The sequence below is a fragment of the Loa loa genome, assembly GCF_000183805.2.
Source record: "Loa loa unplaced genomic scaffold supercont3.52, whole genome shotgun sequence".
In the NCBI taxonomy this organism is placed as follows: Eukaryota; Metazoa; Nematoda; class Chromadorea; order Rhabditida; family Onchocercidae; genus Loa; species Loa loa.
In genome coordinates, this window is record NW_018108232.1 from 16,594 (window position 1) to 29,009 (window position 12,416).

A 12,416-nucleotide genomic window follows, 5' to 3' on the forward strand; every position below is an offset into this window, starting at 1 on the left:
AATAATAACAATAATGAAATAATAATAATAATAATAATAATAATAATAACAATAATAATAATAATAATAATAGTAATAATAATAATAATAATAATAATAATAATAATAATAATAATAATAATAATAATAATAATAATAATAATAATAAACAATAATATTCATTACCTCTGCTACCTTTTACTGTAATTATTATCATCAAGAATTATCATTTATTGTACTTTCCAATATATGGCTAACATCTATTATTGATTACAATTTTTATTTACTGAATAGAACAATAATTTCTTTCAAATAAGATGATATTTCTTTTTTGCAGAAATTAAAAAAAATTATTGATTTTGCAAAGTGAAAAAGATTAAATTTTTTTAGAAAAGGTCAAATGTCATCATAGGAGACACTTCTGCACCAAAAAATGCAATAAATGAAAGTAAAGAAATGGCGAAATTGCTGAAATCATATGACCAAGCAAAAAATTCACCAGAAGTTTTTCCCGTATGTCATTTTTTTGTCTTTTTTTTGTATTATCAATTCCATTACTTAACTGCTGTTTTAAATTTAAGTAAATCGATGAGTAATTACAATTGAACATTTATTCATCTTACAATGTCATCAAGCTTATATTATCTTTCTATAAGCAGATAAAAGAATGAAAAAAAGTTGTAACTTTTTTGAATTTAAAAGTTCTTTTCAAAAACGTTTTCAAAAGATTTCTTTTCTGATTTCATGCTCTTCATGGCATTTAGCATTTAATTTAAGCTTAATTAAATATAGCAAATGGAAGATTGCTTTTAGTGTGTGCCAACATCTGTAATCAAGCAATAAATGAAAAACAAAAAAATATATATATATATAAAATAAAAGGGTGGTAGGAATTCAATGAAAGATTTGAAGAATTTCTGCAAACACATACAGAATTTCGGAAATGATTTGTTAAATGTAAATGCGGAAAATGAAAATGAGATATAAAGGAATGATCAATGATTGTAATGATGAGTGATTACATTTAATATATTAAACGGGTTCATGTAGAATTAATTAAAAAATTAATAAAAATTATAGCATATTTTACGAGTAATACTAAAATATTACAGGAAAAATTAAATACCAGTAATTTGAAAGTTGATTTAAATGATGCAGAAAAAAACGTAGTATCACGTAAAGTGAATGATTTCCAAGGATTAAAATTGAACAAGTATTCCATTTTAACAGTTTAACAGTTAATTGATTAGTTTGAATTTGAAATATTTGAATAACAAGTTTACTAATCAATTACTACTATTAACAATGCCAATTGATATGTGATAAAGCATATTAAAATATTTTTAATTCAATTGATAGCGTTACATGAATTATGTAAAAATTACGATATTTATATTTCTGAATACGTTGTTTCTTTTTTTTTTGATATTTTCAAACTGATAAAATTGATTTACTTCACAAGTAAACCAGTTTTAAAACTTTTAAAAATTTGTTCTAATAATTAATTTTTTCCAAGTTTTAAGAATTTTTCTTTTTTTTGAAAACATTTTATTCCAAACACACACAAGTATGTTGAATGGTATGAAAATCAATTCAATTATAATTATGATTAAAAACACTATCGTTAGTGTGACATTTCGAATGGAAACAATAACGCCAGAAATGGAGACAAAAACGCCCGATGAATTAACAACAACAACTAGCAGTAGCGACCAAAAATTGAATAAGGAAAATTTTTCATTACAGAAAGAGTAAAATTCTATTTTTTTTTTAAATTTAGTGTGCAAAATTATTTCATTTTGAAAATTTGCAAACATTTATATCTCATTAATGCTTTAATTACAGTATAATCGTTTAACAAATATCACTCACAAGCGTAGTAAATGTGATATTATTAAGTGCTTCTGTTTTTTCAGCTCAATTATAAATTAACTATAACTATATAAAACAAACGTAATAAGCATGATAAACGTAACAAGCATAGCAAGCCTAACAAGCATAGTAAACCAAATAAGCGTAGTAAGCGTAATAAGCGTAACAAACTCATCAAAAACTTTATCAAGTAATTTAATATTCCGGTATTTCGATTGTATTATGTAAACAGATTAGAAAGTTTGTTTATATAATACATTGTACGGTTACCAATTATATTTTAAAGATGCATTGCATAAATTTAATGGATAAATTGAATAATTTAAATTAATACTAGTTTTAACTTTTATTTCAAAAGGAAATTTCCAAAATAAAGAACTGATAAGTTTATGGTAAATTATTTTGTATGTTAATATTATAATTGGGATTAAAATTATTTTAAATAATTGATAGTTTTGTAATATGCAAATCACAGAGCAGTGGAACAAATGAAGCATACAATATAAATAAGTTTGATTTCTTTTAAAAAATAGCATTGAGCAATATGAATTAATTGAGAGTAAAATTGAATAATATCATAAGATTTCTTAGTATTCAAAAATAAACATTTCAATTTATGGATAAATTTGAAGTAATCAAATTGATTGGATGATTTATAGTAATTGGAATAATAAGATAGAGTATATTAAAATGTAAAAAATGGTGAACATTTTTAATATGATATTTATCATCAACAGCAACTTCAATCATTTCTTTAAAACATTTTCAATGTCTCCTTCGTTTTATTCTCTCTCTCTCTCTCTCTCTTCTTTTCTTTTTTATGAGAGATATTTTATTGATTCTAATTTCAAAAAGAGGGAGATTATTTCTTCTATTTTTTCATCTTTTTCATTTTTAATGGTAATTTCAAATTAGAAGTTTAAATATCTAAAATGGCTTCTTTGTTTTTTTTCTTTTTTTTTAAAAACCAAGATATTGAAAATTTTTTATAAAAATGAAGCATAAAAAGATCAAAAAAACATAAGCTGATAACATTATTTATTACTATAAAATTTAATCTTTTTGAACAATTTGTCAAAAAATTTTCTTTTGCTTAATTTTTTCATTTTCCATTTACATTTTATTTCAGCGCGACATTATCAACACTTGATGAAATTGAATATGAGAATAATTTTCAACGAATTGATAATGTAACCATTGGTTTGATCGTTGGAATTAGTATTATTATTTTCTTGATTATTGTTATTAATTGTTTTACCTTTCGTATTTATTTGAAAGAACATAAAGGTATAATCTTTGATTTTATTACCTTTTTTTTCAATCGAAATTCTTTTGTAACGATATTTTGGAGAATTGTAGGAAAGAAATAAAAGGAAATGTATTTATTTATTATTCTTTTCTTACTGAAAAGATCATTACTAAAAGTTATATTAAAAATATTTAGTTCAAAAAAAAAAATGAAATTTATCGTTATAGATGACGAACAATCATTCCGAAGTGATAACACTAAATCATCCAGTAATAGGAAAACAAATCGACATCGCGGTGGTTGTTCGACATCGTCTAGTTTTGTTGATCAATTTCATGATAATAGTGTTTAGAATGAAAATTATTCAACTATTTTTAATTTATGCTATTATAAATAAAATTTGAATAATATGTTTTTGGATTGAAAAATACTGATGATCTAGATAAAGTAGGACTTCAAGATGATATCATAAAGAAATAAATTGGAAAATTACTGACATTCCGAAATGAGCAAAACCTGCATGAAAATAAGTAGTTGCTGCTGATATGATCTCTTCTTAATCAATCAAACATTCAGCCTCATCTGATAAGATTTGAATTTCCTTCACTTCTAACAATTTTTATCACATAATCCTAATCTTATCTGTTTGTATGACATCCCTTATCATGTCAATTCATTGATAAATACAATCTCTTTTGTAATTTGCAACAGTTTAATGGTAGTATTTATATCAAAAGTTGATTCTCATTTAAAAGTATTTTTATTTTTTGAAAATTACATTTTCATTTAATTATTGCGCGGCCCATTGCATATATAATTCATAATGAAAAAATGAAAAATTTTAAATCTCTTTCACTTTTTTTTGTATATAATTTTTTAATTCATTTTTCATGTTTTTTTTCTACAAAAACAGCTGAAAACTTCCTTGGCAAGGAATAAATTTAAAATTACCGTTGATAAATATCAATGTGACAAAATTGAAATTGATCAAGTGCTTTCAAATGCAGGAATAATGTCGTTTAAAGCCATTTATACTAGAAATTTTTAAAATGAGACAAAAAAAGAAAAAAGAATTTTTTTTGTGCTTTTGGCATTATGCAAAACTTTTCTGATCCATTTGAATTAAAATATTTCTTTTATTCATCCCACATTCCATCTTCAATTTCTTTCTGTCGTTGCAAAGCATCTCGTTCTCTGCAAACATAAGAATACATTAATGATAATTGCAAAATTCAATGTATATTTTTTGCTAATTATCAATTCATTAATTGGTACCTCAAAAATTGAATTGAACTACTGACTTTTTAGCGTTAATATCCCATAATTTCATATCTTCTAGTATTTTAATCAATTAACAGTCCATAATAATTCAATAATATATTGAGCTAACTCTTTTTTTCATTTTTTTAACAAATTAATAATCAATAATAAATTGACTGATAATTAGCAATGAATTGATTTCTCTTTGTTGAATATTCTGTAAATGTTATGCCTTCTTTCACGTTTTGCTTGTTCCATGATTTTCCGAAATTCCTCCGCTTCTTCTTCCGGTATCCATGCATCTTTATCAGGAACTCGTGGATCCAATTCATCTTTCCAGTCGTCAACAAGTCCATCCAATGCTTTTTCCAGTTCATTCACTCTTTCCACATACAAACACATCGCATCATCTTTTGATAGGCATAAAACAAAATAAAAAAAGTTTGACTGATAATTTATTAAAATAAAAGAGAATGACGTGAAAAGGAAATACCATTAATGCAACTTTTCAAAAATATTACAAAATTTAAAAATTTAAAAAACTTCAAAATTCCATCGGGATTTTTTAAATTGAAATTTAATCAAATTAAAATATATTACAGAACAACTTCAGTATATTGAAATATACGACAGAATAATTCAAATGCATCAATCAGTTATGTTATCTGACCTTTGCACTTATTCCATGCATGCCATTTACGATTCCCTTTAATCCATGACCACATATATGACATTTCATTTGGATCACGATAATTCATTTCTGTAATAACGTCAACGACATTACTTCATGGAAAATTGCTAATATTTTCAAAAAATAAAAATAAATAAATAGACTGAAATTTGAGGAAATTCGATTGAAATTTCCAAATGATTTAATTTTTTTCTCAAACATCAAATTGATAAATGTTTTGAGAAAAAATGAAATTTAATAACATTATGCAAATGAGGCAAATCTTGCATAAGTATAAACAGTAACACTGATTTTGATAAAAGTGAAGTAATTAGTAATCAACAATAGATCAAATTAACTTATGAAATCTTGTTTATCCTTTTATGCAAATAAGCATAAGATGATGAAAACAATAAAATACATTTCAATTACCAAAATATATACAGGAAAATCTTTTTCACTTATTTTGTTTTAATCAAATGAAATAGTTTTAATTTTAATGAAATAATTTTCATGTTAATCAAATGAAGTAACGAGCTAAATGAAGTAGTACTTGGTACATTGATATCACCGACAATAGTTTGCTGATATAATCCAAACAATTCATATGTATGTTCATCGAATTTAATCAGTAATTCATATTCATTCTTTAATTTTTGTCTTTGATCAAAACGTGCTCGCATTCTTTTATATTTTGTGATAGCATCGTGAAATTTCTAAATGAAGTGAAATGATATCTAAGGAAAAGTTCGTAAATTATTATTACTATCATTATTACTAATGTTATTTGTTATCACTAATAATATATGCTTATCACTGAATGATAAATTTATTCTATCATTAATTATATCAGTCGACATTTCAAACAACCTAATAAAGAACCAATCATGTTAATAATTTGTACTTTATGATTTCATCAAAATCGAACAAACAAGTTTCGAAATGCTACATGCTACACGAAATGCTACACGTTCGCCAAATATAATCACCTATTATTATCCTCTAATCTTACAAATATACAAATTATCATCTTAAACAGCATATGCTAATAAGAATTACCGTAACTTTTATTTAAAAATTTGCAAATTCTATACCTCTAATTTTGGAATGAAATTTTAGATTTTAAGCTTAAAATTTTTCGGAAATATTTCCAACGTTTTCATGATTTTATAATCATTTTAAATCTACGATCTCAAGGATTTGTGATTATAATTCGGTCATATTGCGTCTATTCAGTTTCATTTTCTTAAAATATACTATAATAAGCGTATATAGATATATAAACACAAAAGCGTAAACGTAAACATAAATATATAAGTATATATATCTATATATATAATTTTTGCTACGGTATGAAAGTAAAGGCAACAAACCTGTTTCATAATATAAAAGATTAGTGATATGAAGGGAAGTGGGAAATAAAAGCGTTTAGATATTTTAATAATTAGCTCTACTTTATAAAACAGTAAGCAAAATGGGCATATTAAGGAACAAGCAGTGAGACAAAATGAATTCCTGCGAAATATTCGCTAGACTTATTTACATTTTTTCTCTCCAACAAATTTTATCTCGATGAAACAAACTTATCTTGAAAAAACGAAAAAAAAAGAAATTTCTGAAGAATTTTGTATGCAGGATCATTCACCTTTACACGAGATTCCAGTATGGAGAGAGGATTTCATTATTTTATAAGTGCGAAAATGAGAAATAATAAATTAAAACCATTTATTTTCGACTTAACAAAAATAAATAAAAAAAACAAATATAAATATTACCAATGTATCAAAATTAACAAGACTTATTAATCAAATTGCTAGAGTTCTGAAATCATTTCAATCTTATTTAATACTTCAGAACTAAATATTTATTATCATTACTACCCATACTTGTCATTGATAAAAACCTAACCAACATCAAAATTGATCTAAATGAGTCAATAATGTGAGAATAATCCTGAAAGCTGACGACCAAAAGTGTACTTCAGAAACCAAATCCAAAAACAAGTCATCGTCTGGTTTTTACCATTTAAAGAAACAAACATAGACCACTTTTACAGTTTTACAGGTTAATCTTTTTGTAATAACACTTGAACAAGTTGCTTTTACAGTTTTACAGGCCAATCTCTTTGTAATAACATTTGAACAATAAGTTGATTTAATGGGAAAGGTTAACCAAAACGAATATATTATTGCTTCCACTAGATAAAGTTGGATCTAACTCAACCAATGTATTTCCTACTTTGATTATTTACAACTACATCAAAAGTACCTTGACACAAATTAAAGTCCAAATGCTTAAATGTTTTGAAAAAGTAAACAGCGAGGGTGAAAAAGAAAAAATACAAATTACATCACCTTTTTTGAGGAAACACAAAAACAATACCGGTTTTTTTTCTTTCACAAAACAATACCGGGACTGACCAAGCCCTTATCCATAAAACGTCTTCGAGCAAAACACATCCACCACTGCAACAAGGGTTAGAAATATATTATAACAGTATTTCATGGGTAAAATCTACAGGTGCTCAAAAAACTACCCTTTTTCATTGTCTTGCTCTTCCGGTAATCACGGAATTTCCAAACATGGAAGTCAATTCCGATAATTTCAAAATCACCTAATTGATTTTTACCAATCCATCCCTCAAAATAATGTTAAGATACAAGGAATAAAAAATTAGTGGGTTTGTGAAATTTTAATAACTATTTCTGTCTTCTGCAAAATTTATGGATCCTGACAGAAGATAACTTACTTTGTTTGGCCTTTCATTATTCGCCTCAAAAACATGTTCTAACAGACGTGTTCCTAATTCCTGTCTCAACTGAAGGAGATATGAACGCATAACATCTAAAAGATCAGATTAATTACCAAATCAAAAAGACGAAAACAGGGAAAAAATTTAGACAACCAGAATTACAAATCATGGAATTAATATTTGGTTCTTATTAAAACAGATTCTGGAGGAACATGCCGATTCACTGAACATTCATCGATTGATAGTAAAAATGATCTATTCAGAGTAATTTAATTTTAGAACCAACTAAAGACACATCCACCTTCTTCATTTCGGTTTGCTGGAGCCTTATACATACTATTCAGTGGAAAAGCTGCTTCCCCGGGTATTGGAAGATGATGGCTGAGTGCTAAAACCGACAAATCTTTGACTGCTTGCGACCTATTTGCGCTCTGAAACATATATGTTTGGAGGCTATTAAATAAAATATATTATAACAGGAAGAGAAACAGACACCAGAGATATTTGAAAATCCTCCAGAAACAGAAGCCAGAGATATTTGAAAATCCTTAGTCTAAAACAAAACAAAAACATTAACTTTATTTAGAGGAACTATTTAAGAACGATGAAATGCCTTATTTTGCATTTTACTACAGTGTCATGACACTAGAAACTCTTGTAGTGTTAATCAATGCAGATACCATTAAAAAAAGAAATGAATGAAATCTGCATAAGCTAAAGTTATCTTATATAACAAGCAGCAACAACCCTGCTTAATTAGTTACCGAAACCTTTGAAAACTATTGTATATTGGAAATTTACCTTTTGTAGCTTTCTTAGACATTCCGAAATATATAATGTTAGATAGATGAGTGTTCGGTCAGCAGGACCTTTAATTTCAAATTCGCGGAAGAAAATATTTGGTTTGAAATAAGCAAGAGCTTCATCAATTATGTCTTCACCATCATCTGAGAGAAGTGATTTAAATGATCTGCATATATTTCTGTTAGGTTTCCCAACTTCAACCTATTTATGCAACACAATTTTCTGAAGCATTGCTCAACATCAGCATTTTAACATTATTGTGAAGGAAGAAGATCATTATCATCTTCGTACTAGAATCAGAGATTAAACAAGAAAATTTTTTGAAATTATTGATAATTTTCTAAGGTTCTAAATCACTACACCACAAAACAACGAGGGATATGTTATTGACTTGCTGGAAGTGACTTTATGCTTGATAAACTAAATACGGCAGTAAGGTTGCATTACTTATTCACAGGAAAATATAAGCATATTATTTTCGCAACTTGCCAATCCGTGGAGCTGGTCCTTTGATACTTGATCGTATAGGAAGAATTGCCAAGTTTCCAACAACCATTGTAACATCAGTAAACTTCGAATGATATGCCTTAAAACGAATACCATGATGTAATAATACTTTTGCAACCAAAAGATTGCTTTTCAGCATAAAATTTAAAACTCATCGCCCAAGAGCAACTTATGCCAACAAATAGATTCTTGAAAAACTAGTAAGCTTAAATCACAAATAAAAAAAAACAAAACTAAATACCCACCGGCATCTTCTGCCGTTTCAATTTCCAGAGCGCACTATACTGTTCACACCCTCGTCTGAAATTTCGTCAAAAAATTTCGTTCATAAACACTGACTTTGCCATAGTACATATCACAACCAATGATTAAACCACTACAGTAAAGAAACACAGAAAACATCCAGAAAATACTAGTTGGTTCTAAGCCTATCACTCTAGAAATTAAACTTCCCAAGATCCCATGATGTCTGTCAATTCCTCAGTTAATTTCAGTTTTTTTTTTAATTGTACATCATTCAGAACTATTTTCCATCTTTTTTTTTCTACCCACGAACAATGAACAAATGTATATATAAATAAAAACTGCAGTTATGAAGAAAGACATCATATAATTCTGCTTTCAAAGTGTAATGATTTATTGAAAAGCAAACGAGAAAATTAAATTTCAGCAATTTACAGAGTAAAAGTAAAAACAAAAATGATGCTGACTTTGTCCGAAAAAAGCTTCACTCACAGGGATCAGCCATTTATACCAGATATTAGCTATAACATTTTCGAGTCACACTAGTTGTAAAAACATTTATTTTTCATTACATCGCTTCTTTGTTTTACCACACAGGAAAATTTTTTAAACCCGTAAATAACCATACAAATATACAAAAGTTGGAAAGAATAAAAGAAGCTATATAATAATATTAGAACAAAAAATTCAAAAACCTTTATTTATTGAAAGAACTACACAAAAGCAAGAGTAAGAAATTAGAGAATGGTGCTTCCCAATGTTAACAGCAGATTCATTTTTGGAACAAATAAGTGACAATCTAGTTATCAAGTACATAATGATTTTCACTGCTTTATTACTGCAATAATTTGAAGGACTGCTATCTGCAATAAACAGTAAAAACGATCAAGGATTAAGTGGATTCAAAATTTCCAATCTCTATCAAGTTTTTTTATCACTGTTACTTATTTGTTCCAAAAATGATTGCTTTGTGATAGTAATGTATTCCAGTGAAGCAACTGTCAAGGACGAAATCCATTGCTCCAAGGCTTTGAAATTGTCTGCAGCAAATGTAAACTTCCTTCCGGTCCTGAAAATTGGAGAATTTTCATCAAAGTCCTTTTTCTCCCTGTTTAAATTTTAGCTGAATTTTTGCATAATAAATATACTACAAATATGAACTGCTACCAACGGTGGAATAGTGAAAAGTCTGGAAGAGAGAGAGGAGAAGAAAGTTTGAAGTGTATTTATGAGCCTCTAAAGCACTCAGAAGTAAATTCTGAGGTAGTAACAAGTTTCACGCACAAGAGCAAGCTAAGTTCTGGGACCGCATAAATTAAATCTATGATAATTTTAAAAATCGAAGATGTTCACATACGTTTTTAAAATGACTTCAAATGAATACGACCGCTTTGTTACATTATCATCACACAGTTCCATATAGCAATCCTCCAAAATCAGAATTATACATGGAGCTTCAATGCCTACATCTTCTGGTTGATTGAATAAAAATAGTAAATTAGCTTTTAATATACCGTGCAAAGATCGCCAACGTCCATCCTATAATCAATCTTCTATAAATATAAACAATGGCTGTTGGCTATATGGTAATATTCAGCATTAACAAAGATCTTAGATATTTTATTCCTCTCGCTGAATATTTCCTTACTTAAGCAGTAATTTACATATCAATATTACACCATAAATTCGGTTGTAGGTGCATTTCTAAATTACTGTCTTGTGAATCGTTACAGACAAATTAATAAACAAATTCTTTGTTAGTGCTGCATTAAAATATTTTCACAGCAATATTTATAAAATCTAAATTTTCGCAATTTCGATTTTAATTTGAATTGCGAAGTCTTAGACAAAAAGATAAAAACACATATGCAGCACTGAAGGATTCTATTTACAACATCTGCCGCTTTATACTATACAATAAAAAAGAGCGTCAACGGTCAATTTTGAACAATATGAAACATCTAGTTAAAAAAGTATTCAAGCATTTCATCAACGCGAGATACCAAGTCTCATCCTAATAATAAAAAAAAACCAACCTGTAACAGGAAGAGAGTACCGGATAGTTTCGCTTCATATGACTCATCGATGCATAACTGGGCCAAAGCTCGTCCATTCACTAGCATTCAGTCCCCTGAAATTGATTGTCAACTGAATGTACGATAACAGATAGTATGACTAACGCACACAACATTTGTGCTGTGCGCACTAATTACTTAATCACACTGTCACAGTCCTGCATGATTTCATAATTTTCGCACTGATCCAATAACAATTAGATAAATTCCAATCCTCCACCATCTCCTCTCAAAAAAAAAGGTCGGAGTTTCGAAAATTTTCTAATCCTATCATGAACTCGTAGTTTTGGTGCCAGTTTATACCTTCATATGATTTTATAGTTCTACTACACTTTCATAATGATATAACAGTTTCATCGCAATCATACTAAATAAAGGAGGTGGTTCATTGTGGAGGAAGAAGTAAAATAATGCCTACACCGGTACAAATTACTGAAATCATACATAGTAATATACCGGAGTACTCCCCCAAGAATAACACTGAAACCCTCAGGAGAAGCACCATATAACCACCAGGCATTTCGAAGAATTTAAACCAAATTAATACTACCGAACAAAGGGTCTTATTATAGGAATTTTTTGAACTATTGCAACCCAATAGCGATAATTAAGTAAAAAATTATAGGGGGAAGACAGAGTTAGAGCTTGGGACATTCAGTTCAGAAGTTTAGAGCTCAACCTTTTTTAACCTCAGGTGATCCAAAGGCAGCACTTTTTTTCCATTTCATATCCAATTATAGCATGATATAATCATGGGAAGGATTAATTAAAATAGTGCCGGAAATGCCGAGAAATGAAACTTATTCAAAAAACCACAATTATATTACATCAATTAGATTGAAATGAATGTAAGAAATTAGGCTATAAACGAAAGAAAAGTTTTTGGCTATAATTTGATTAGTATTTCTTCTCTCAATTAGGCTTTAAATATTTGTAACGATACTTGAATTTAATTGCTAGAATGGAAAAGATGCTGTAAAGAAATATGGATATGAGTCTCATTTG

The 12,416-nt window shown here is 27.7% G+C and overlaps 5 protein-coding genes across 5 annotated transcripts; 1 reads left to right on the forward strand and 4 right to left on the reverse strand.

The window, feature by feature from the left end:
* Positions 1-1,620: 1,620 nt before the first annotated feature.
* On the forward strand, positions 1,621-3,452 carry LOAG_08527 (hypothetical protein; the record flags this gene model as incomplete). Its single annotated transcript, XM_003144057.1, has 3 exons — positions 1,621-1,730; positions 2,981-3,069; positions 3,328-3,452. 3 exons carry the CDS (start codon positions 1,621-1,623, stop codon positions 3,450-3,452), a joined length of 324 nt encoding a protein of 107 aa, XP_003144105.1.
* Positions 3,453-4,543: 1,091 nt separating this feature from the next.
* LOAG_08528 (hypothetical protein) lies at positions 4,544-4,762 on the reverse strand (the record flags this gene model as incomplete). The annotated part of the gene is made up of 1 exon (XM_003144058.1): positions 4,544-4,762. One exon carries the CDS (start codon positions 4,760-4,762, stop codon positions 4,544-4,546), a length of 219 nt encoding a protein of 72 aa, XP_003144106.1.
* Positions 4,763-5,016: 254 nt separating this feature from the next.
* Positions 5,017-6,438, reverse strand: LOAG_08529 (hypothetical protein; the record flags this gene model as incomplete). Its single annotated transcript, XM_020447720.1, has 3 exons — positions 6,404-6,438; positions 5,584-5,746; positions 5,017-5,120 (listed from the first exon to the last, which is right to left on the reverse strand). Exons 1-3 carry the CDS (start codon positions 6,410-6,412, stop codon positions 5,017-5,019), a joined length of 276 nt encoding a protein of 91 aa, XP_020302080.1. The 5' UTR covers positions 6,413-6,438.
* Positions 6,439-7,050: 612 nt separating this feature from the next.
* Positions 7,051-9,440, reverse strand: LOAG_08530 (ARP2/3 complex 21 kDa subunit; the record flags this gene model as incomplete). Its single annotated transcript, XM_020447721.1, has 7 exons — positions 7,051-7,495; positions 7,780-7,874; positions 8,084-8,213; positions 8,584-8,729; positions 9,076-9,172; positions 9,339-9,393; positions 9,433-9,440. 7 exons carry the CDS (start codon positions 9,438-9,440, stop codon positions 7,427-7,429), a joined length of 600 nt encoding a protein of 199 aa, XP_020302081.1. The 3' UTR covers positions 7,051-7,426.
* Positions 9,441-10,166: 726 nt separating this feature from the next.
* Positions 10,167-11,475, reverse strand: LOAG_08531 (hypothetical protein). The gene is made up of 3 exons (XM_003144061.2): positions 11,373-11,475; positions 10,694-10,875; positions 10,167-10,405 (listed from the first exon to the last, which is right to left on the reverse strand). Exons 1-3 carry the CDS (start codon positions 11,457-11,459, stop codon positions 10,258-10,260), a joined length of 417 nt encoding a protein of 138 aa, XP_003144109.1. The 5' UTR covers positions 11,460-11,475; the 3' UTR covers positions 10,167-10,257.
* Between the last annotated feature and the right edge of the window lie 941 nt (positions 11,476-12,416).

Bases quoted from the DNA above. Each gene is read 5' to 3' on its own strand.
- LOAG_08531 (XM_003144061.2), bottom strand. From the start codon at position 11,459: ATGCTAGTGAATGGACGAGCTTTGGCCCAGTTATGCATCGATGAGTCA. The intron at 10,876-11,372 runs GTTGGTTTTTTT...GATTGATTATAG, and splicing joins GTACTCTCTTCCTGTTACAG to GATGGACGTTGGCGATCTTT. The intron at 10,406-10,693 runs GTATGTGAACAT...TCCAATTTTCAG, and splicing joins TTTGAAGTCATTTTAAAAAC to GACCGGAAGGAAGTTTACAT.